The sequence below is a fragment of the Penicillium cinerascens genome, assembly GCF_028974065.1.
Source record: "Penicillium cinerascens strain IBT 15544 chromosome Unknown contig_24_segment0_segment0, whole genome shotgun sequence".
Taxonomy (NCBI): Eukaryota; Fungi; Ascomycota; class Eurotiomycetes; order Eurotiales; family Aspergillaceae; genus Penicillium; species Penicillium cinerascens.
Genome location: NW_026695290.1, coordinates 2,260,765 through 2,284,436, shown reverse-complemented (window position 1 = coordinate 2,284,436; position 23,672 = coordinate 2,260,765). Strand labels below are relative to the sequence as shown.

General features: G+C 53.1%; 9 protein-coding genes across 9 annotated transcripts; 6 read left to right on the top strand and 3 right to left on the bottom strand.

Moving 5' to 3' along the window:
• Positions 1-499: 499 nt before the first annotated feature.
• On the bottom strand, positions 500-1,713 carry N7498_003964 (protein MEMO1; the record flags this gene model as incomplete). Its single annotated transcript, XM_058451026.1, has 3 exons — positions 500-1,379; positions 1,433-1,501; positions 1,559-1,713. 3 exons carry the CDS (start codon positions 1,711-1,713, stop codon positions 500-502), a joined length of 1,104 nt encoding a protein of 367 aa, XP_058310488.1.
• A 646-nt stretch (positions 1,714-2,359) lies between these two features.
• N7498_003963 (uncharacterized protein) lies at positions 2,360-3,030 on the top strand (the record flags this gene model as incomplete). The annotated part of the gene is made up of 2 exons (XM_058451025.1): positions 2,360-2,516; positions 2,618-3,030. The coding sequence occupies 2 exons, from the start codon at positions 2,360-2,362 to the stop codon at positions 3,028-3,030; spliced, it is 570 nt and encodes a 189-aa protein (XP_058310487.1).
• Positions 3,031-3,665: 635 nt separating this feature from the next.
• N7498_003962 (LSM domain-containing protein) lies at positions 3,666-4,078 on the top strand (the record flags this gene model as incomplete). The annotated part of the gene is made up of 2 exons (XM_058451024.1): positions 3,666-3,776; positions 3,875-4,078. 2 exons carry the CDS (start codon positions 3,666-3,668, stop codon positions 4,076-4,078), a joined length of 315 nt encoding a protein of 104 aa, XP_058310486.1.
• Positions 4,079-5,964: 1,886 nt separating this feature from the next.
• phzA (putative serine/threonine protein phosphatase) lies at positions 5,965-7,802 on the top strand (the record flags this gene model as incomplete). Its single annotated transcript, XM_058451023.1, has 3 exons — positions 5,965-7,329; positions 7,387-7,539; positions 7,665-7,802. The coding sequence occupies 3 exons, from the start codon at positions 5,965-5,967 to the stop codon at positions 7,692-7,694; spliced, it is 1,548 nt and encodes a 515-aa protein (XP_058310485.1). The 3' UTR covers positions 7,695-7,802.
• A 513-nt stretch (positions 7,803-8,315) lies between these two features.
• On the bottom strand, positions 8,316-9,773 carry N7498_003960 (uncharacterized protein; the record flags this gene model as incomplete). The annotated part of the gene is made up of 1 exon (XM_058451022.1): positions 8,316-9,773. One exon carries the CDS (start codon positions 9,771-9,773, stop codon positions 8,316-8,318), a length of 1,458 nt encoding a protein of 485 aa, XP_058310484.1.
• Positions 9,774-9,981: 208 nt separating this feature from the next.
• N7498_003959 (GTPase-activating protein GYP6) lies at positions 9,982-12,451 on the top strand (the record flags this gene model as incomplete). Its single annotated transcript, XM_058451021.1, has 6 exons — positions 9,982-10,024; positions 10,075-10,192; positions 10,247-10,405; positions 10,481-10,992; positions 11,043-11,185; positions 11,241-12,451. The coding sequence occupies exons 1-6, from the start codon at positions 10,002-10,004 to the stop codon at positions 12,449-12,451; spliced, it is 2,166 nt and encodes a 721-aa protein (XP_058310483.1). The 5' UTR covers positions 9,982-10,001.
• An 893-nt stretch (positions 12,452-13,344) lies between these two features.
• On the top strand, positions 13,345-17,276 carry N7498_003958 (serine/threonine-protein kinase; the record flags this gene model as incomplete). Its single annotated transcript, XM_058451020.1, has 4 exons — positions 13,345-13,369; positions 13,704-13,851; positions 13,935-16,888; positions 16,946-17,276. The coding sequence occupies 4 exons, from the start codon at positions 13,345-13,347 to the stop codon at positions 17,212-17,214; spliced, it is 3,396 nt and encodes a 1,131-aa protein (XP_058310482.1). The 3' UTR covers positions 17,215-17,276.
• Positions 17,277-18,463: 1,187 nt separating this feature from the next.
• On the top strand, positions 18,464-20,677 carry N7498_003957 (F-box domain protein; the record flags this gene model as incomplete). The annotated part of the gene is made up of 1 exon (XM_058451019.1): positions 18,464-20,677. The coding sequence occupies one exon, from the start codon at positions 18,464-18,466 to the stop codon at positions 20,675-20,677; it is 2,214 nt and encodes a 737-aa protein (XP_058310481.1).
• Positions 20,678-21,824: 1,147 nt separating this feature from the next.
• N7498_003956 (uncharacterized protein) lies at positions 21,825-23,477 on the bottom strand (the record flags this gene model as incomplete). Its single annotated transcript, XM_058451018.1, has 1 exon — positions 21,825-23,477. The coding sequence occupies one exon, from the start codon at positions 23,475-23,477 to the stop codon at positions 21,825-21,827; it is 1,653 nt and encodes a 550-aa protein (XP_058310480.1).
• Between the last annotated feature and the right edge of the window lie 195 nt (positions 23,478-23,672).

The following is a 23,672-nucleotide window of genomic DNA, read 5'->3' as shown; positions in this document are numbered from 1 at the left end:
TACGTCCGCTTGTTTCAGGAATCCGTTCCTGAAGTAGACCTGGCATCGGCTGTATATGCCGATTTTCTGTATTCGGCCGTACGACATAACCCCAGAGAGAATGTGCTGAGCGTTGATCTTGTGATGGACTTCTCCCGCTGAATACTGAGCCAGGATGGACCTGCCGAATGTCGGATATACGCCGGACCTATGACACACATCATGGCTTTGGGAGACCAACGATAGGACAGAGTGAGAAACAACTCTTGTTCGCCAGCTGACATGAAAATCCGGGAACCGGGGAAATGGGGAATTGATGTTCCAATTGACAAGTGAGTAGTTGGTTCTACATGTGAACTTCTCGTGATAAATGTAGGCGAGTCTATTACAAAAGTAAAGCCCGTTCGTTGAAACCATGTATTCCGAAATTAGGTTTCATTGGGCATCTTGCCACTATGAGGTTACGGCCCCCTCTTGAGGTCGTAGTGTAAAGGAAAGAAACAATGCCATCGGAGGCAAATTAAAGAACAGCCAATGCAGAGACGTAGCTCACAGAGCTGTCATTCACATCCACCGCGTCGGAGCTACGTTCATACCGCAGGAAATGGAATTGGCCCTGCTTGCCTACCGGCTTATCGGCCGTGACAACCTCGAGTGCCGCCATGATCACGCCAATCGGATGGCGGCCGCAGACGGTGTTCCCTGTGCGGTCAATAGTATCGAGGAAGATCCTTGCCGACCCGGTCGTGATTGCAGTCATGGTGGCGATATCGAATGCCGAAATACTCTCGTGAATGGCGGGTTCCTGATTTGAAATGCGGTCTCGCCGCTGCAAAGCGTGCCCGGCCGAGACTGCGTCAATGCTCTCTAGTACATCATAGGAGTCCATTCCTGGCTGTGGGAGAATCTCACTAGACATGGGTAGCTTGGGTCCCGGCTTGGGGGCTTGCGGTACATAGTACGTGTAGCGGAAGCGGAGACCCCAGTGGCAGAAGTCTGAGCTGATGATGAAGACGTTCGAGGGATCAGCTAGATATGGCGCTAGTAAAGTACCAAAAGCTTGTTCTGTTCCAGCTGATGTGCTGCCCACCATTATTGGGACCAACGGTGGATATTGTGCAGTTGGGGTATTCGGGTGCTGTAGTTGCAAGAGACGGTGGATGTAAGGTAGGTGCATCTCGATGCTGTGCTCGTCCTCATCGACGGACTTGGTCATTGTGGTAAAGCTGACCGTGCTTCCATTTGGCTTGATCGCTTGCGTTCCCCGGAGCTTGGCGATTAGCTCCGTGTCCAGCGGAAGCGGCTCGTCCGAGAGCGGGGTATAGTAGGAGGTGACTTGAGGCAGGGCGCACGTCGAGAGCGGGCAATGGTGCGAAGGTCCCAGGATAAAGATTCGTTTCCTGGAAGCTGCAATTAGAGATATCTCAGTGGGAGGCTTGCAAGGTAAGCTCACGCCTTGGTCAAATCAAGTGCTTTATATGCGTAGGCCGCGCAGGGCCCCGAGTAAGAGTATCCCGCATGTCTAGTTGATCAGTGTCCATGCCATAGGTTCAATCAAATGTGCTGCTAGAAGACATACGGTGCGATGATGACTCGCGCTCCGGGGACTGGGAGGGACCCGACGTTGTCCATTCTGTCCGGGACCTGCGCGAGCCAGTCATCCAGCTGGCGAGTTAGGGTCCGCGTACTATCTGAGTACCAGGACCCAGCGTGAGAAGCCTCTCGGGAAGGCATGGTTGTGAGAATTCTTGTATTGAGGTTCAATGTTGTCGAGCGCGGAAGTGTAGATGGGATCATCTCCGAGTAAGGAGGAGCGGGGGGAGACGGCCGTTCTAGTGGAGCAAGGCTGCGGGACACCGACTGCCGTGGCCTACGGCACACCGAAGTAAATAAGGCATATGGTGGCATTGTAGCTGCTCAGTAGCTCTAAGTTTTATTTTATAGGTGTTTCGAAATGGGTGGATGAGAATACTTTTGTGTTTCGTTTGTCAATGATGACCACTGCCTTGTTGAGTATTTATGTATACTTATGATGTGGTATGCACCACTTTACTCATATACCCATGAACCAGCACCTGGGGCACAATTGCCTTTCTGTCAATTACTTACTGGATACTTTGGACGATGAAGACATAAAGCTCTCTCGTAGTTATCTTGGTGTAGAAGTAAAAGCGGCGATGACCAGAATCCAATTTAGCTCGAAATGGACTAGCGTGTTCCGGACGCGAATCTGGCGCGCATTCCCCAGGCCCATCCAGCCTTTCTCGCCCTTCGGATGCAACTCTGCTCTTCTTCCACTGCAGAACCGGGTTTATAACACGCAATTGTGCCAGGGGAGCTCTCAGGCATCATCTTGAATTGAACGATAACTGCTGCCAAAATGTCTCTCAAGCGCAAGGCATCTTTCTCGGCGATGCCGTCCGCGCCCTCAGCTCCCGCGCCCGGGGAATGGGCCATGGCCGATAGCTCCCAGCACCTTCACAGCCGAACCCGAAAGCGTTTCCGAGATGGACGTCCAAGCGATGAGGTGGTGTACCGTGAGTACTAAATTAACATTCCTTGATCGCATTCTGAGGCAGCTCTTCAAGCTTGCTCGCTTGCGCAATGTAAGCTTGAGACCAGTGCTGACCGGCACCAGAGAAAACCCTCCGCTGGATCTTCTCCGCCCAACAACAGCAGCAAAAGAATGGCGCGTCGAATGGTGCAACCGATGAGGCCATGGACTTGGAGCCAACCCTTCCCTCCCCAGAGATCGTGGATCCGCGACAGCAAACACTTCTGCGCTTCTTCCAACCACGACCTCAGGCGTCATCGCCTTTCCGACCATCGCGCGAAGCGCTGGCGCCCCGAGCCAACGAGACTGCTATTGACCGCGATGATATGCTCCGACGTCAAGCCTTCATGGGCACGGCGGGTGGCTCGAGCGGAAGCGAAACGATGAGCCCCGGGTTTAACCAGATGGACATGGACATGGATATCGACATGGACACCGACCAAAGCAGTGAAGGTTCGAGCTCAGCGTCAAATATGGGCGTGGTGGGATGGATGTGATTCTCCATCTATGACTCGTGTTGTCCACTAGGCGCAGGTCGCTGTATGTGGAGGCACCACTTGTTCTTCCCGTGTTACCTTTGAGCTGTTCAAGCAAGGGGTTTATGGCCTTTTCTCTAGGTTGGTCCTCGGTGAGGACCTGGCGTTTCATGATAATGGCGTTGAGTATCGCTGGAAGTATTTGGATAGGCGATGAAAGTAATAACATTTGAATGAACATACTTAGCCACACAGGCGTCGAATCATTCCTATCGTTGCAGTTGTTGAGCCAAGAGTTGCAGGGGCTTGCAATGTTGAGGTCCAAAGTTGGATGCGTACCTGATGAGGCTGTTAGGCACGTGTGCAATTAAAGCATCAATCTTGCAAAATCCAAGATTCTTCCAAGGGATCTCTAGATTGAGGGAAAGAGCTGCGAGAATCTTCAAAATAATATAGCTCGTTATTTTTATTTCGTCTCGTACAGTACATAAAGCTCTAGGTATGTGGTTCTGAGTAACGGCGAGTACCGTCGCACCTCACCAAATCTGTGGCCTCAGGCACCACAACAGCTGCCTTCTTCCCTTTGGTCACTTTCAGCCTTGATCGTGACAACCACCGGAACTCCGTCACTCCGTCTCAATCACCAGGCCTAGACAATGGACACTGAACAGGCTGTTCAATACCTGGATGGCCTTCTCGGTCGCCAACTGCGCATACACACCACCGACAGTCGCATGTTCGTGGGCATCTTCAAATGTACCGACTCGGTAAGCAGTTCCTTGTGATCAAGCTTGGAGATCCCTCGATCCCAACTGTGTCTTTTGGGCTTTTGGGCTGTGCTGACATGATATTTTTCGTATCCCAGGAGCGAAATGTCATCCTCGCCAACTCCTTCGAGTACCGTTTCCCGACGCCCTCTGCCATAGAAGCCGCTGCAGCAAAGGAGACTGAGTCGTGGGATAAGACCTCAGAAAACAACAGCACAACCGTCAAAGTCAACATGACCAGCCGCCTCATTGGACTCATTGTGATCCCCGGAAGACACATTACGAAGATTGAGCTGGAATAGATCCTTGGAATGGACGATGGCGGTGTTCACGAGACATTACTTCATCCTACACCCTTCCAATGAGAACCGACCCCAATATGACTGGCTCAGGCGGGCCAAGCCCACTGGTTCTCAAATCCCGCCTTGATCTTGACAACCCGGTTTCTGCCCTACGCCCTCCGCACTACCTTAGTCCTTACTTCCGCTAACACGAGGGGTGAAAGGCGGGGCTGCCAAGGGCGGTGCTTAGGCGGGTCATTACTTCCGGCTATGCAATCAACGTGGCATGGGGAGTGCTGCAGCTGCCTCGCAGGGCCTTCTCGACTTGGCCAGCAGGTCTCATGATTGATAGCCTGTCCAGCGGGGCAATTCATTCGATGTCCTTTGGCCTCCTATGATGTGGGTGGAGGGGAAAGGGCGGTGTCTCCGCCACGGAGATACCTTGGCATGCAGCAGTGTGCAGTGGTGTGCCTTCCGTGCAGGATCAAGCGCTTGTGCGGCTCCAGTCCACCCAATCTGCAACAAGGCCAGGAAGTCTCTGTCACTGACTTCCTTTTTACTTATGGCTTAGGAAATATCACCCCTTCTAGCTGCAGGATAAGCGTGTCTATGATACATATCTACCTTGTTCTTTGTAGCGATCAGTGGCGTCCGGAGGGGCGCTTCAGCCCGATCCCGCCTCTGATAGGAGCCCTGACCGGAGGTCTAAGCTCGCCTGTGTTGGCCGGGTGGGCTCGGTGAAAGCAACTAGGCTAGCCGGGTATGCCCATTCGCACAAGCCCAGGCAGTCGGGCTGAATTTAAATGTTGATGGATGATGCGTCGTTCTTATCGCCTGTCGCTGGGGTTGAGGGAGGTTTCAAGTTGATTCCGTGTTTGCCACATCGTGCCAAGCTTAAAAAGTAGTTCGACTCACATCAAGAGTCGTGCACACATTCAAAAGGCTAATTCAAGCTACCGGAACAAAAATAGACCTAGACTCTCTCTATACTAAGGGCCCAGAACACAAAAAGTGGCTCGGCCCGGGGATGATCCGACGGCTTAGATAATGATATCCCCGAATCGAGCTGTGGCCAGAACCGGGCAAGGCAACTGAGCTGAGAAACCTTAGAAACCTGGGAATGTACCCTCACACGTCCCGGCGGTGGCGGAGTACTTGTTGAACAGAGATAGACACTAAATCTTCGCTTCCCCCTCCTTCTTTTCTCTCCCTTCCTCTCATCCTTTATTGACAGTAAGTGTTATTGAATCCGGCTGCCTCCTTCCTCGTCCATGAATCCCCCGCGGCATGCCCGTGGAATAAATACCTCCCCCCAAATCACACTACATAATGACGCATTCCTCCTCCCGCAAATCCACTTGACTTCCATCTCTCCCCCATTTTTCCTCCCTTGCTTTGCCCTAACACCTCCACATAGCCCGTTGAACTCGTGTGGAGTTTCAGCCCTGTCGCCTCACTCCGTATCAGTTGCGCCTGTACTGATCCCGCGTGCAGGAGGCTTCAGCCCGTGCCTCGGAGCTCCGCCTGCCAACACTACCCAGCTTTTTCGACCTGCCCTTTTACCCCTTTGTAACCGCCTCAAGCCTAGTCGGTCGCCATTCCACCATTACACAGAGGTCGCTCGATCCACTCTCCTAATCCGTTCTTTTCCACCCGGCCTCAGCCTCGCCTCTCGCACACCGGGGAAACAAAGCCTACCGGTGTCCGCTCCGTCCAGAAACTTCCCTTCAACCTAACGCTTCAGCCCTTGCACTGAGAATCTGCAAGCTTAATATACTCGTGGAATCGATCAGAAGCCGGAAGCCAAGACATTCCAACCGCCAGGGGAACTTCTCGGCGTAGCGGTTTGAACGCCCTTCGCGCGATCCCACCAGTCCAAGCTTGGCAGATACCCCAGCCTTGCAGTAATGGGTCAGTCGCATTCCAAGAGCAATGCCGACGGGGGCGACCCGTTGCAGTCGTACCCGTCCTTTTCGAAATCCGATACCAAAGAATCCCTCCGCTCCTTCCGCGGCTCCATTCGCTCCAAAATCCCTGGAGCTCGAAGCACCGACAGTCCTCGGGGATCGACTACGGCCCTCTCCAAGACCGATAGCCAGAATGACAGGTCTGATGCGGGCTCCGTCAAATCTTCCAACAGCCGACCTGGCTCCAATGCCGGTCTCTCTACCCAGTCCATCGGATCTGACGGCACCTCCCGACCGGCCTCTCCCGACCCCCCGCCGTCTCCGTCGCTGTCGACCAGTCTAAAGCGAGGCCATAAGGATTCGAATGCCATGAAGCAGAGTGGTGAGGTAGACCACGTGTCGGATGCTCCTCCATCGAGCGGACCTCCCGCCGGAACTTCTCAGGCCGCAGGAGAGTCAATCTTGATCAAGCGGGAGAACCAGCTGAACCCAATTTTGGATTTCATCCTCAACCCCGCCATCGAGACTTCCGGGTCTCCCGGGATGGGTATGGGCGCTCTGAAGTCGATCGACCTGGACGACATGATCACTAGACTGTTGGATGCGGGATATTCCACGAAGGTCACGAAGACCGTGTGTCTGAAGAATGCGGAAATTACCGCCATCTGTGGAGCTGCGCGGGAGCTCTTCCTCTCCCAGCCTGCGTTGTTGGAGTTGTCTGCTCCCGTTAAAATCGTCGGCGATGTTCACGGCCAATATACCGATCTGATTCGACTCTTTGAGATGTGTGGATTCCCGCCAGCTTCGAACTACCTCTTCCTAGGCGACTATGTCGACCGAGGAAAACAGAGTTTGGAAACGATTCTCTTGTTGCTGTGTTATAAACTCAAATACCCGGAAAACTTCTTCCTTCTTCGAGGAAACCACGAGTGCGCCAACGTCACTCGGGTGTATGGATTCTATGACGAGTGCAAACGGCGTTGCAACATCAAGATTTGGAAGACCTTCATCGACACTTTCAACTGCCTTCCAATTGCTTCGATCGTTGCAGGTAAGATTTTCTGCGTTCACGGCGGTCTCTCGCCCAGCCTGTCACACATGGACGATATTCGCGGTATTGCCCGGCCTACCGATGTTCCCGATTATGGGCTGCTGAACGATCTTCTGTGGAGTGACCCGGCAGATATGGAGGAAGACTGGGAGCCGAACGAACGTGGTGTGAGTTATTGTTTCGGCAAGAAGGTTATCATGAACTTCTTGCAGCGTCACGACTTTGATTTAGTGTGCCGCGCACACATGGTGGTTGAGGATGGTTATGAGTTCTACCAGGACCGGATCCTGGTGACGGTATTCTCTGCGCCTAATGTAAGTTTCTTTTTCTCTGCATGATTTCTTCCAGGGCAATTGCTGATTATTTCGCAGTATTGTGGTGAATTCGACAACTGGGGTGCTATTATGTCCGTCTCCGGCGAGCTCTTGTGTAGTTTCGAACTGTTGAAGCCACTGGATTCAGCTGCCCTGAAGAGTCACATCAAGAAGGGACGCAATAAGCGAAACAGTATTCTGAACAGTCCTGTAAGTCGGAAGACCCCTCTTGCGAGTGCTTCTTATCTTGTGCCAAGTGCCTTTGCGTTGTACCACGATGCCAAGACCCCATACACTCTCTGCCACTTCAGACGCTGACGATCATGTCTCCACAGCCTGCGGCCCCTTCAGCCCAAAGTTTCTAAAATTGATGACTTTCGAGTACCTGTCCCTCTTGGCCTCTGCATTTCGCCATTGTTCCAATTGCGGCTGCAGTCACCATCTGAAATTGACCCGATCTTCACTCCGTCAGCCGCTTTGAAAGCCTTTCCATCGCTGGAGCATGGCTCAATGCCGAATCCCACTGGGATCCCGGTGTTCGTCAAGAGCACCGATTGTCCATGAACAATTCGCGTGGGCAAGAAAAACATCTCCAGCGCACGCCCACATGGATCCCATGGTGACCAGAGATGCCTGCACGAAGAGGCATGGGATTGACTCTACATCTCATGTATCGTGTTCCCTGTGGCCCTCACCATTTGCCGCGGTGCACCTCCAGCTAGCCTGGTCTGGCTCGCCCATAGCCACGCCGCAGGGCAGTTCCTGTACGATTGGCTCTGGCCGATTCTGGCTCTGATCCTAATATTCTCATGTATCTACTCTCTTCTTTTAAGGAACCGGTGTTTTGCGGGATATCTTCTCGTGTCCTGATTCACTCATGCTCACCTGCGTGGTGACAAGTAATTTGCTATTCTTCTGATCTCCGTAACTTCCCCTTGGCCACATGTAATCCACCTTTTCTTTTAATCGTAATGGCATGATCATATTCATCGCTGCCCAAGCAGCCCGTAATTCCTCTCCCAAAACATCCGACACCACGTATGTCCCCAATGCTCTGTCCACCACTCCCCAAAACTATCCTGCACATCCTCATCAACCTTGAGCACACGCTCATCTCTCTTCAGCGCGCAAAGCGCACAAGCATGACTCGCCTTGATACCCCCCTGCTCCGGCTTCGCTGTAATAACCTTCAATGCACTGGGACTCGGAATAGGCGGGATAGGCCGTAGCCCCGCAGCTTGGATAACCGCATTGAACAGAGCAGCGCGCTCACGCCATAAGGACAATACATCCACGGCGTCCTGTTCTTCCTTTACATCTTCGTGCTTGTTCACCGCGCTTAGTTTCATTCCACCTGGTTTACCTGCGGGTCCGATCCGCATGCTTTGGCTGAGGATGGTGTCACGTTTCCAGCGCAACGTGCGGCCGGCTATGATGCGAGATGCTGTTTCGAGTGTGTTGTGGATTGTGGTTGCTGTTGTAACACCTGACTGTGTTTGACGCTTTGCGGTGGCTGCTTCTTTTTGGAGGTTGTTGAATAGGTCCACTAGTAGTTCGAGGAGGACGGATGGTGGGGGGATATTGGTTGGTCGGACGGTTGGGGGGGATGTTGGTGTTGAGGACATGAAGCTTCGTGATGGTGGACTTGTGGTTGAGGGTTGTGAGGCTAGTTTGGGGGTTGGTTTTGGGGGTGCTGGCACTGTGCTTGGGCCGTCGGTGAAGTCACCCCAGTCCTCGAAGGTGTCATCCCAACCTGGTTGTGGAGGTGTGGATTTTATGGCTTGCAGAGCCTTCTTTGGGTTGAGATTTGATGGAACTGGTTTGGTAGAAGGACCATCGGTAAAATCTCCCCAATCACCGAATGAGTCGTCATCCCATGATGGTTCAGGTGGAGGGTACCTGGCTTGGGGGGTTTTCTGGAGGCTCGGCTTGGGAAGCTGACGGGTAGCTGGTGATGTGTCATCCAAGGAAAGAGAATCTAATAAGTCGACTGTTGCATGGGCTTTCGGGGCTTTCGGGACTTGAGGCTGAGGTCTGGTTGCTGGAGCTTTTGCTTCTTGTGTCATGGCCGTGGAGGTGGTCGGCTGGTCTCGTTCTCTACTAGCTTCTGGACCTTCGAATTCACCCCAGTCATCATCCTCCTCGCTCGCAGGTGTGTCCTCGGTAGCATCGAATAGAATGTCGCTATCATGTTGTCTAGGCAAATCGAATGCCTGAAATGCGGGAGGCTGCTTGGGAGCTGAAGGCGCATACTGAGTTGACGGCGCTCTTGGATCGGAAAGATGGGAATTGGTTTTGTGTTGCGACCCGCCAAAGAATATATCGTCGGATTGATCAAACCCAGAGATCAATGAGTCTGTTTGTAGCTCTGTGTTCTGGGGTTGGCCGGACCTCGGCGCAGAGCCAGAGCCCTGGCCAAACTCAGCCAACAAGTCTGCCGACATTGAATTCGCAGATCATAAAGAGGTGAATGGTTGCATGGAAATGAGACCGCCGTCGGGAAGTCGTTAAGGTTACCGCGCTTTCGACTGTAGTCGGGACTAGTATGTGATTCGGAGACGTTCAGTGTCTCCGAATCGTAGCGGCACGATAAGAGGTGCGGATTAACATTATCGCTTCCCCTCACCACAGGTTCCTCTCTCCTCCACAGCCCCAAGCCACCACTGCATGACATGAGAACTATTGAGGAGACCAGGTAGCTACTCAGGGCACCGAAACAGAGACGCCAGTGCTGACTCGTGGCAGAAAGAGATGGGAGATCCTGTTCGCCGACAATGACACACCTTCTGATCTGCGGGCCGCCCTCCGAGCGGAACAGGAAGGAAAGCTGTGCAACGATGGGCTGAGATCGATTTGCTGGAAGGTCCGTGGACATAATGCGACACGGCCTTGAAGTTAGCACTCATTTATCCTCTAGGTGTTTCTGCTCTTTGAGGGCCTCGAGCGGGAGGAGTGGTCACAGAAGCTCGGAGAGTCACGAGAGGCATACAAGGCGCTTCGCGACCATTTCCTGAAATTTGTCGAGCATCCCGATGATGTAGAGTCTACTGTTGATCCGCTGGCGGACGACGAAGAGGTAAGCTGCTATTTGACCTGTGCTGTACTGCTCAAACTGGGCTTGTTTATCTGACCAAATCCCCCAAATGATTAGTCTCCTTGGCAAACGCTCCGCAACGACGAGAAACTGCGCGCCGAGATTTTGCAAGATGTCGACCGATGCATGCAAGAGAATTTTTTCTTCCAGGAGCCAGCGACAAAGAAGAAACTGACGGATGTCTTGTTTGTTTACTCGAAACTGAACCCCGATGTAGGGTATCGACAAGGCATGCACGAGCTGCTGGCCCCAATTCTCTGGGTGGTTGATCGAGATTCTGTTCAACCGGAACCACAACAGTCGACCGACAACAAGGAAGATGCCTCAATGCTGGACCTCCTCGACCCCAAGTTTGTGGAACACGATTCGTTCACGTTGTTCCTTTGTGTCATGCAGACAGCTCGCATATATTACGAACACAGCGAGACTCGGTCAGCCAATGGCGAAATAGATGTCATTCCGATTGTGAACCGGTGCCAGTACCTTCACAACGAGGCCCTAATGATTATAGACCACGAATTAGCGGAACATCTGCACGCTGTGGATGTACTACCTCAGATCTTCCTGACGTGAGTATCTTGATGTCTGTGACCCCTGGCTGTGCTGATTCCATACCAAGTCGCTGGATGCGCCTACTATTTGGACGAGAGTTCCCCTTCGATGATGTCCTCATGATGTGGGATCTATTGTTTGCCCATGGACTTCGGTCTGATCTTGTGGATTTTACCTGCATCGCGATGCTGCTCCGGATTCGCTGGCAATGTAAGATAAATGGCCCGAGAGCTTCCTTGTGCATGCATCACTAACGCATCTCCAGTGCTTAAAGCAGACTACTCGGGTGCATTGTCGATGCTGTTACGATACCCATCTCCTCAACCACATACACCCCAAACTTTCGTGTACGATGCGCTCTACCTAGAACAAAACCCAACTGCGGAGCGAGGCAGCTTTATCATTTCAAAATACTCTGGCAAAGAGCCCGAGTCAAAGCGCCCTAACCAATCCCGTGTGAGACCCGCGCGAACGGCACATCTCTGGGAAGAATTCCGCAACCGCAGCAGCAGCAACTCGTCCACCTCGTCACCTACTAGAATTGGTCCCAAGGGTTTTGAGACGCTTCTTCAAGATGTCTCTCATGGAATTCAGCGTCGCACTGAGTCGTGGGGTGTAGCCAAAGCCGTTCGCGGGGCCGTGACGGAAGCCAGAAGAAACATGCAAACTATGCATTACGAGCCAGGGCCTCGCACTGGCCCCTCACTTCGCAGACCTTCTTCTACAATAGTACCAAACGCAGTGCCGAAGAAGCCAACGCCCACCGAGCTTGGACTAGCAAAGAAGTTGACTCTTCTTGAGGAAAGGAACAGGGAGTTGGCGAGTGCGTTGGGCAAGGCCCTGGAAGACCTTCGTTCACAACTCGCCACCACGAAGGATCTTGACCCGAATGCCAACAATGCGGTGATGCAGACATTGGCTCGAGCTGGGTTCGTCCGGGAATGTCTCGAGGATTCATCACTGTCACTGCCAGTAGCCTCTGCCCCGCAAAACCCTAAAGTAGACGGGGAGATCGCTGGCTCGGTACCTTTACCTCCATCACCGCCGGTCTCATCCGCCGTCAACACTTCTGAAGATGTGGCGCAGAAGGATCGGCAAAGTGCGCCTCAGCCTTGCGCGGATGCTACGGCGCCACGCGCCGAAGGTGGTATTTCCAGGAATGTCAGCACCGCCACAAACAGCAAGAACCCTGACGGGCAGGCCGAAGCAGGCCGAGAGAGGTCGCAGCAAAATCTTGTCCGGCCATCCCTGTCGGACTCAGGGTTTTCCTGGATGCTGGAAGGCAGTCGGAACCTGTCAACCTTTGTCAGTTCGGCATCGGTACCACCGGAGCAGACGCGGCATCAAGAATCGCCCCGAAGCAAAGACAGAGGTAGTCCACTATTCGGCAATGGCAGAGAAGAGAACCCAGGGACCGAAGCCGAGCATGATGAACTGGCACTGCACAGTCTCCACGGGGCTCGGGGCCCGCTGTAAGGGGGTGCAGCTGTGGACGGTGAACTATGGAAATGTAGCTAGGAAGATAGATCGAGATCTCGGAGCGGCTCGCGCTCGCAGGGAACAACAGGACACGTCAAGATTTCCAGAAGTACCTGCTTGCGGCAGCACGTATTCCAATGCCTCCCGTAAGGGCAATAGGTAGTGCTGTCATTGGGTACGCGACGGAGATAGCGGTGGGGATGCAGTACACCGGGCCCGGATGTGTCGGCCAGGGGAAACTTTCGTACGAGAACGAGAACCACTTTGCATTCGAACGGTAGAAGGAGGAGGGAAACCAGCGGAGGGGGAGTGTGCACTTCCTGCTACGTAGTTGGTGGACTAGAACCGGTAGTCCATAATTAATACTAGCATCGTGCTAACATCCCAGACGGGATAGGATCATCTGGCGAGAGAGAAGGAACTCGAGGTAGACATTGGACATTCCACTGCCGATCAGACCACCTGGGCACCTTTGACTTTCCATCTCTATTCTGGCTTAGGAACAGTCAAAGCAACATACTTCCGAGATCCAAGATCCCGGCCTAGGGGAACGCCCATTACATCACCCCGCCCCTTGACGCTTTACGCTTTGCGGGCTTCTCGTTTTCTTAATTCCCCACTACGGACTACGGACTACGCACCCCGCTGATTCTCTCTTTTCTCTTCTTTCACCTCCTCCCTTATAAATCACCATCACCTGCACACACGCGTGCCCTCGGACGCCACATATGCCGGGCGCTCTACGAGGCAGCTGCCCTCTCCCTCTCCCGGTCGCTGCCCGCTGACAACCGCGAATGACCTTTCGTTCCTTCGATTCGACGCTCTTGAGCCTCAGCCTCAGCCTTTCCTCTCCCGGCTGGGAGTCGATTAAAACTCAGGCCCGATAAAGAATGGGGTCGGCATACAATCCCGATGGTAAGTCATGCGCACATGCTCCTGTTTCACATGTCATTTCAACTTGTCCACTTGCGGGGACGTTCCCGCGGGGGAGAGCTGTGAACACGGGGAGCGAGGAGGTGTTCAAAAAGAGAATGGTCCGGAAGGATCGCATTTGCGACACGGCTTCTTTCCGGTTCGGAGCCAAAAAAAAAAAAAAAGAAACAAGCGGATCTGTGTTCACGCATCTGACCGCGGAGGATCCACCATCCCGTTCCATCACTTGAGGCAATCACGCCGAATTCTGAGGAATGGGACCTTTGACACGCGCCGATTGAGTTGCTGGTGTAGCATGCTGATCGTTCATTTATAGGCCAACCGAGTCCCTTGTCGTCTCCGTTGGGTCCCCTTTCCGAGTCGCCCGAGTCTGAGTCGGGGTTTCAAAATCTTTCCTTGCAGACAGACCAGCCCTTGAGAGGCTCGGTGGACAGTCTCTCCTCGGGATATGACAACCTTTCAAGGTCGGTGCCCAAACGCTTCTTCTCTTCCGCCTGGGCAGTTAATAGAGTTGAAAATTTTTGACACATTTACCCCATCTTCACAGATCTCCATTATTCGAAAGCGAACATGGAATCGGTCCGACTGGGCTGGACCGTATACGCCAGCATCAACCGTCGCGCCTTTTGACGCTTCCCAACCAGTCGACGTCGTCACTGCTCCCGATGACAGCCTCATCCATACGTCCGTCGCCGACGCCACGCTCCGCTTCTTCCTCGCGGGCTCCTACCGGCCGCATGTCACTGAGCGCCTTCGGTGATCTGGAGGACCTCCATAGGTTTCCTTTGGAATCTTTACACTCATTTTCTTTCGCACAGCAATCCGAAGAGCTACTGCACAATCGGCAGAACCTTCTCAAGAGGTCGATTGATTTCATGCGCGATCGCATGGGATGGGCGGCCAGTAATGCTGGACTCGCGAACGCCCAGGCGAATGTGACGGGCGACTCTGATATTCAAAATATGATGGACCTCTTGACGCGGGCCCACGTTTTGGGTGAGGATCATGCCAACCGGACACAAGGACCCATCACTGGACCTGCAGATGTGAACGGGGACAACATTTTCGAGAGAGCCTTTTCGGAACGCGGCTCTCCCATCAGCCCTCGGCATGCGCCCCAGGAATCGGCACCAGGATCCCAGGCCACATCGGACAGTTCGCAACTGCTCAGTCCCCTTTCATCCAATGATCGTATACCGCAATCTCGGAGGGACCTGCTATCGGCACCATCGTCTAGGCGCGTAAGCTTAAAACGTACATATACGGACCTCAACACTGCCTCCCTCAAAAGCAAGCTGATGGAGACTCTAGCGCAACCATACGCCTCCACGGATCCCTTCGCCTCCCTCTCTTCATCTACCGCTGGATTGGGATTCCCCATGCCTGCCCTGCACACCCACAGCAGCAAGTGGACCCCGGTTTCCCAGGCCGTGTTTCGCACCGAAGCCAAAGCACCATGGACCATTTTTGCGGCCAACGATCTCTCGTGTCTCATATTTGGAGTCGCTCAATCCGAGGTTCGTCGGCTCAGTATCCTAGAGGTTGTACAGAAAGAGCATAGGCAGTGGCTCGAAGCCAAGCTTCGGGACCCCAGCACCGATGCCACTGCCCGCGCGCCAGTCCCGCAGAATAGGCCCAACATTCAAGCGGTAAACCCCAAATTTCGAGGTCTGGGAAATGGAGTGACGGCACAGTTGCTCAGTAAACCGTCTTCGCGGGAAAAGGCGTCCCGGCGTGCGCAGACTGATGATGGATACGGCTCTAGCACAAGAAATCCTCGCAACAACAACCATCCCGGAAACAAGTCACGGGGCGTGTTGCTGTGCGGCGATGTCGTGCCGATTCAGAAGCGCAACGGCACCAAGGGATCGGCTAGTGTTTGGGTCATGGAGAAACGTGGCGGTCTGATCTGGGTATTGGAGGAGATCACGGAGAACATCGCCTCTGTCCGTTGTGACGAATCCTGGAATGTCATGGAAACCGAAGGAGATGTGGACAAGATTTGGGGACCATCCGTAGTTCGTTCCGGTCAGCCGATCACCGAGCTTCTACCTCGCTTGCCGCCGGAATCCCTCGCAACTTCCCCCGAGAAGGGACTGGCCAAGATCGCCGAATTGAAGCACTTCGCCGCTCTCACCGCTGCCGGCGTGTGCATCCCAGTGAAGGTAGGCAAGGCGGGTGGAGCTCGCACTTTGCAGGTGTCGAGTTTCCCGCACGTCGCAGGCATGATGGTTATATCCTCTGCGAGTTTGAACGTTATCAGCTCGAACTCTGTGTTTTCGTCAGCCCTATTCGGTCAAGAACGCCCAGAGGGACGGCACATTACGGAATTGGTGCCAGGATTCGACGAGATCTTGGATGTGCTAACAGAGGAGGACAACGTGCCGTTGGTCGACGGTATCGTGATCCCTGAACATAGCTTCCGTCGAGCCCGAACCCTGTCCATTCTTCGGGACGGCAAAGCGAACGCCGCCTCCGTCTTCACCGAACCTAGTGGCTTGCTGGCTAAACACCGAGACGGCTCCACTATCGTGGTGGATGTCCAGTTACGAGTGGTCAAGAGCGGCACTTTTTTCACCAAGGAACAGGCGCAGAGATTGGAAGAACGCGCCAGCGATTCAGAGGACAGTGACGACACTATTGCGGTGACAGAGCTGGTTTATGCTTTGTGGATCACCTACTCCAGGCATATTCACGCTGCTGGACCAGTGGCCAACATTTCGTCATCCTCCCTGACTACTTCCAAGCCGACTTCTCCTGTTCCTGCCCCCACATCGGATCGCTCAGCTACCGCCACGCCTAGTGAGCAGACTTCTGGCGCCGGCCGTCCTTCGCTGGAAATTAGAGCTTCGAGCTCAACCCTCAGCCAGCAGCTCAGCGAAGCTGCCTCGGAGCCTCTCACGGATCGACCGGTGCAGCCAGTCCCCGAAGTCACCGCCAAAGGACAGTCTCCGCAGAAGCGGACCATTCACGACTATGTCATCGTGGAGGAAATGGGACAAGGTGCCTACGGGCAGGTCAAGCTGGCCCGTGTGAAGAAGAACCCTCAACAGAAGATGGTGTTGAAATACGTGACGAAGAAACGGATCCTGGTGGACACGTGGACACGCGACAGACGGCTCGGCACGGTACCTTTGGAGATCCACGTTTTGGACTTCCTTCGCCGAGACGGGTACAAGCACCCGAACATCGTGGAGATGGAAGGGTTCTTTGAGGACGACATCAATTACTACATCGAGATGATCCCACACGGACTGCCGGGGATGGACCTCTTCGACTACATTGAGCTGAAGGCCAACATGGACGAGTCGGAATGTCGCAACATCTTTAAGCAGGTCGTAAGTGCTATTTACCACCTGCACACCAAGGCCCTCGTGGTACACCGCGACATCAAGGATGAGAACGTGGTGTTGGATGGAGAGGGGCGGATCAAGTTGATCGACTTCGGCAGTGCGGCCTACATCAAGAACGGGCCGTTTGATGTCTTTGTCGGCACGATCGGTAAGACTGTGTTTCGGCTGGATGCATGAGTTGCGGACATGCTAACATCTTTTGTAGATTACGCCGCTCCCGAAGTCCTGCAAGGCAAGTCCTACCGGGGCAAAGAACAGGATATCTGGGCCCTGGGCATTTTGCTCTATACAATCGTCTACAAAGAGAACCCGTTTTACAACGTCGACGAAATCCTCGATCACCCACTCCGCATCCCCTTCCTCCCCTTCTCGGAAGCCTGTATCGACCTGATTCGGAAGATGCTGGACCGCGACGTCGACAACCGACTCACCATCACGGAAGTGCTCGAGCACTCGTGGATGGCAGAGAACTGAAGGCCCCGTACACCAACGCATATTTTATGACCCAGAAAAAAAAAAGACACGATACCCCATGACGTTTTTTTTTTATGTTTTGATTGATGGACGCGGATGGGGGATTTAACTTTTCTACGGTCCGTTGGGGAATGACCTGGACAAAACAAATCATATGCACTTCTGCATGACATTGACATGGCTTTTGCTCGCACATTTGGGGACTGTGATACCTTTTTTATTTTGCTCTTTTCCCGTGTATCTAGAGACACAAGACCATCAGCATGGCATGAAAGAATTTATATACGATTGGAAGGTGAATCGAAGAATTTTGATCGGATCGGCTTCCGTCCTTGGCAAAACCGGACTAGTCGGAGTGGATCTCATATGATCGGACTTAGTACCACTTGGACTTAGTACGGGTCGGTAGATAGATGTCAGGTCTAGAATTATGGCGCACCTAAGACATACAGTAGTCCTCGGCCATTCGCCTTCGACTCCACCGGGCAGTACACTGCTCCGCAATCCCATCCGTGGTCTCCCATCCGTGGTCTCCCCTCCCCGCGCCCCGCTCGCAACAGCCAAACGGTCACCGAAGGCGTGCCCGATCCAGTAACATTTATCGCCAGGAACGAGCGAATTGTGCCTGACTGGAGTGGATAAGAGGATCGCATGCCCTTCCACTGTCAAGGCGTCGTCAGCCGACGAGTCGCGTGGGTCTCCAGTCTGTGCCACGTTCTGACTGAGTGGGGTGATAAGAACCAAGTACTGGGTACTTGGACTTTGGCTGTGTGTGCACCGTTGTGTGGTGTACTGCATTCCAACAGTTGCGTTGGTTAGACGTATCGCATTCTTTCACCTTTACTTTTTCTTTTTCTCTCTCTCTCTGTCTCTCTCTCGCTCCCCCCCCCTCCCTCTCTCTCTTCTCTCACTTTCTTCCTATTATCGAATTCTTCGGGCCGCTCGGTTCTATGAACGTCACTTTGAACCAGTCCCGACGGTCGACATCACCGAGTGCCACGGTTCACTGCCCGTGGGCCCCCGAACAATAAGCGTCTTTCTGAACGTCCCCCGCTCCCCTAACATTTCGACCTTCTTTTCGACTTTTCCTCTTCATCGATTCTGACTTGGGCAAAGAACCTTCTGCAACATTATGGTCATTTAGGTGCCTCGCGGTGCTCTGTCGCGCCCATCGACTCCTCGGTGGTGCCATACCCATCCCTGCACCCCATCCCATACTTTACTAAACATCCCCGCCCTTCACACCACCATGGCCACCCCAATTACCGACGAGATCGTCCCGCCGCTCGAAGTGTCCCCGGCCAGCCCGGCCTCTTCCACAGGTCAAATCCCTCTCGACCAGCCGCCGAAAATCAAGAGTCGTCGAAGGCTATTTCCGGGTCTGCCGCGCCGGCAGTCTAGCCAGTCGTTGACCCGCCGCGGCCGATCTGCATCCACCGGGTATCGCCGGGACCACAAAGCCTCCTTATCGTGTGTCTCGTTATCGTCTCCATACTCCCCATGCGTGGGAAACGGAAGCTCCTCGCAACTTTATGGTGGCCTGAATGGACCCCGACCGGCCACACCGGGCTGTTCCGGTGCGCCCGCTGAGGCTCGCGGAATCAGCAATCGTATTCGGCTGGTGGGCACGGAGTCGCCCAGCTCGCAGCCGCGCACGGTACCCTTGCCCTTTGACTTGAGACCGGCCTCTCGCGGTTCACCTCTCAGTACTTCTACGGAGGGTGAAGTGGTGGATACGGAAATTACGCTGCCGGATACACTGCCGGATACGCTGCCGGATGCGCGGCCTGCTAGGAATCTTGACTTTTGGGGTGATATGCCCAGAGAGCTCAAGATGGAGATTTTTCGGTATCTGACTCCCCTCGAAATTATTCGCTGTGCGGCTGTGTCAAAGCTCTGGAATGAGATGTGCTATGATGGCCAGTTATGGTCCATGGTCGATACGACGGAGTACTATAACAAGATTCCTAGTGACGTTTTGGTGAAACTCATTACGTCTGGTGGGGCCTTCGTGCGCGATCTCAATCTCAGAGGCTGTATTCAACTTCGCGACAAGTGGTCCTCGGATGGAGAGCGTATCTCTGATTTGTGCCGCAATGTGGTCAACTTCTCGCTTGAAGGCTGTCGCATCGACAAGACGACCATTCACTATTTCCTGCTTCGGAACCCTCGCTTGGAATACATCAACGTGTCTGGCTTGTCCAGTATCACGAACTCGGCAATGAAGATCATCGCACAGTCTTGCCCCCAGCTTGAGACTTTGAACATCTCTTGGTGCAACCATGTCACTGCCCACGGTCTTCTCAAGGTGGTTAATGCTTGTCATCTGTTAAAGGATCTTCGCGCCAGCGAAATTCGGGGATTTGCCAACGAGGACTTTGCCTTGGCCCTTTACGAGCGAAACACCCTGGAGCGATTGATCATGAGTCGCACCGACCTATCTAACCAAAGCCTGAAGATTTTGATGCACGGCGTCGACCCGCCTTTGGATGTGCTGACCGACCGACCGATTGTGCCACCTCGACGACTCCGACATTTGGATTTGCATCAATGCCCGGACGTCAGCGACGATGGCTTGAAGAGTTTGGCCGGGAACGTTCCTGACCTGGAAGGCCTACAAGTTTCGCAATGCTCGGATTTGACCGACGACTCCGTCATCGATGTCATTCGCACTACCTCGTACCTCTCCCATCTCGAAATTGAAGACCTGGAGAATTTGACAAACGCCACTCTCATTGAAATTGCAAAGTCTCCATGTTCCCAAACCCTTGAGCACCTCAATGTCAGCTACTGCGAAAACCTGGGGGACACGGGAATGCTGCAAGTTGTTAAGAGCTGCCCGAAGCTGCGATCCATCGAAATGGACAATACCCGCGTGTCGGACTTGACCCTCATGGAAGCGAGCTACCGGGTGCGCAAGCGCGGCTACGGCGAGGAACACCCCAAATTCGGTCTCCGATTGGTTGTTTTCGACTGTGCCAACGTAACCTGGGCAGGCGTGAAGGAAGTCCTATCTAGCAACTGCTTTATTCCCCGCTCTCGCAAGCCAGTATCCACAATTGTGACCGTCACCCAAGCATCGGACTCCGACTCCCCAACGACAACGACTTATGTCACCCCAGCTTCAACCCCCTCCCCATCACCCACCTATCCCAAGGAGATCATCCAGCTCAAGTGCTTCTATGGGTGGCAGATGACCGTCGACGAGCACACTAAGCGCGTCATACGAGGTGATCTGATAGGCGCTAGTCGCCTTGATCGCAAATGGGCCGACTACATGATGGCCAACGAGGAAGCGGGCGCTACAGGTGCAGGTGCCCGGCGCAGGAGACGCCGTGCTCGCGAAGCGGAACGGCTCTACAATGCCGACGAAGATGACGAAGATGATGCCTACGGTGTTGGTACCTTTTCTGCCCTCGGAGGCAGGCGGCGGCGTGCTCAAAGCGGCTGCCTCGTTATGTGAAGCCTCTTCTGCTCTTTTCCCGTTCCAATATGCAGCGCCGGCTCGCTGATATTGCACCATTTGAATTCCATACCACGATATATGAACGACACGATCCTAGATGAACAGCCCGTCTCCAACGAACACAGCACACCATCATTCTCTATGCTAACCTGCATTCTTTTCCCATTTCCTTGCTCTCATCATCGGCGTCAGGACGAGACCAATCCGACCTGCATTTCCATCGTCTCATATCATCAATCTTGGCCTGCCTTTTCTTTTGCCAGAATGCCATTTCAATGCCCCGCTTAGCATATCTAGAAAGGTCGTGGCGAGGACTGGAGTTTTGATCTCCTTTTTTGGTTCTATTTTCTTGGCTGTAAGCTTTACGAGGGGTTCTTTTGGAATTGATATGCCTCTCAGCTTTGATATTTGTTCGTCACTAAATCAAAGGATGTCAAATTATTTCCGCTCTTCTGTAGATTTTGTGTCACCACTCAAACATGCCTGGGATCTATCTACAGACCGGTTGGCGGGAAATGACTACCGTGAACACCATCGCCAGTGGCTTTTTTCCTTCCAAAACCGAATCCAGATCTGAACAACTTATATCATGTTACTGACTCCACTTTTAACTACTAAATAGCAGGGCAAACGATCTCGGAGAATCGGTGGGGTTTCAATGAGGGACTTCCGGGCCGTTGGCGTCGACCTCGATTCGATGCCGAACACATCTTGGCAGGCACCTCGACTCGATCGGGGACGATCTACTTTCACCGAGCCGAGAACTTTGGTCCGGCTGTATATCCATCGGTGCCGAATGGCCCCGCCTTCGACTCCGCTACTAAATCGATTTATCCGAGGATATGGCGATTAACATCCGGAGTGCACTGTTTCCATATCAATTGCAAAAGGCCAATGAATGCTAGTTCGTTCAGCATTTGGGAACTTCCCAAGACTTCAGCAGGAGGTTCCTACGGTCTACCCAAGTCTAGTCGCCATGTATAAGGCAGCATACATTGGATACAAAGCTTGGGATGATTTATCATTGCGGGAGTTTTTAAGTAAGTTAACCGAATTGCTCTTTGATGGAAAAGCTATGCATTCTTTCCCTCTTTAGTTCTTCCCCTTTCTCATTCTCCTCGCCATGATTGTTTGTTGTTTGTCTTCACGATTTATCTTTTTGTAGATCTCTAGCCGCTGCGTGGACGAGAGTAGAGTACGCAGCAGCTTTCTCGAGAATTCCCTCAAGATCGAGTTCGGCCGTAGAGGCATTTCTGTTTTTGACCGCATCGAATGCAAGCTCACTGAGGCATGTGGCTTTCTTGATCATTTCGTCTTCAGTCAATTTCTTCATGGATCCACTCGAGGCAGTATCCACCCTAGTGTCGTCCAGGGTTTCTGTGGTAGATTGCTGGATCGGCTGCTTGGGTTCAGTCTTGATGACTTTCTTGTCGGGCAGACTTGTGAGGTTTCCTCTGCCCCTCGTAATTTCAGCGGATGTCGTCGGCCCCGAGGTGCTTTTTGAATCTCCTTTAGCCTTTGCGACTTTCTTGCTAACCTTGAAGGGCTTTGGAACGGCCTTCGCAATGTTTGCTTTTGCAACTTTGGTGGATTTGTTGGTTGTTTTCACAACCTTGTTGGTAGTGACAAAATACCCACCCATAGTATCAACCTTTTTGTCCTTTTTAGCATCTTGCAATGACAGTTTGTGGAGTGGATTAATCACAGCGTTGTCACGTTCCGAGTCGTCAGTGAGGTCGTCGTCTTCAGGTGTCTCATCATATTGATAGTCGGAGTCTGCTGCATTCGTGTAATCCAGGTAATCCCCAGCTTCACTGATCTCTTCGTCCTCGTCTTTAATTTCTCTGGTCTCGAGCTCTTCGTCATCGGCCTCTTCGTCGCTTGCACACAGCGCGTCCTTTTCAGCCTGGGGACACTTCTCATTAACATAGGGCTTCTTCAGAGCCTCATTGTAGTCAAAGTGTTCCAATCCATTGGCCGAGAACATCCCCTGGTGGACCACATCTGCTAGACGTCCATTGGGCCAGTTTGGTCCAACCTGGATTTGGTAGCCTTGAGTTTGACAAATGGGAATAACACGATATCCACCTGACGAGTTCTTCGGTACGATAGAGTGATCATAGTGGACCTTTTGGACGACATCATGGGCACCTGCATACTTTTCAGAACCCGTTTCGACATCCCGGGTAGCACTAGGCTTGTGAACCCGCAGTTGCCGCTCTACAACGCGAGGGAGTCCAAGCGCAGAAGCAGGAGCTACCACAGCTCCAATTGTCCACATGGGGTAATTTTTCTTGGTGAGCCAGTTGGGGGTATTCAGCCACCATCCAATCCATTTTGCATGCTTCCGGCCGCAAAGAATGTAATAACCCTTGTATACGGGGAAGTGAGGCAATCCATGAGCCCATATGATCGGGCTGACTCCGGATGGGACACGCTCAAGTCGAATATCGCCGTTTTTCATGAAGTCATAGGGGTAGTGTTTGCCGCGAGTGGCTACTGTCAGGAACTTGGTAGCAAGGTAGACCAGCTCATCGCTCAGACGAGTGAATGCTGGCGGGAAAACGGGCTTGTCATTCTTGTACGAGACAGTGGCCACGAGCTTCATTCGAGCCTTGTCTTTTTCGGATCGGGGTGGTCGACCTGCAGGGTCACCAGTACGCCAAAATAAGTCTGGTGTTCGATGTTCGTGGATTTCCACCTGGCGGATACACTGCACTCTGTTTGCTTTCAGAGCAAGCACGAAGGCCTCATGATCCTTGGCCTCACAGGCTGCAGGTGCGTCTTTGAGACGCATTTCCTGAGTTCAATCGTCTTCGTGGAGATCAATAGAAAATGGGTGAGTTCGCGTTAACGAAGAGGTGCGAGTTAAGTGAGAAATGTGAAAAACGAGGCCCAGATTCGTTACGGGGAAAACGATGTAGACTGATGGCTTCCCAGTGAAGGTAATACCCAAAAGTGTTCAGGGTGTCGAAAGATTGGAAGATTCGAA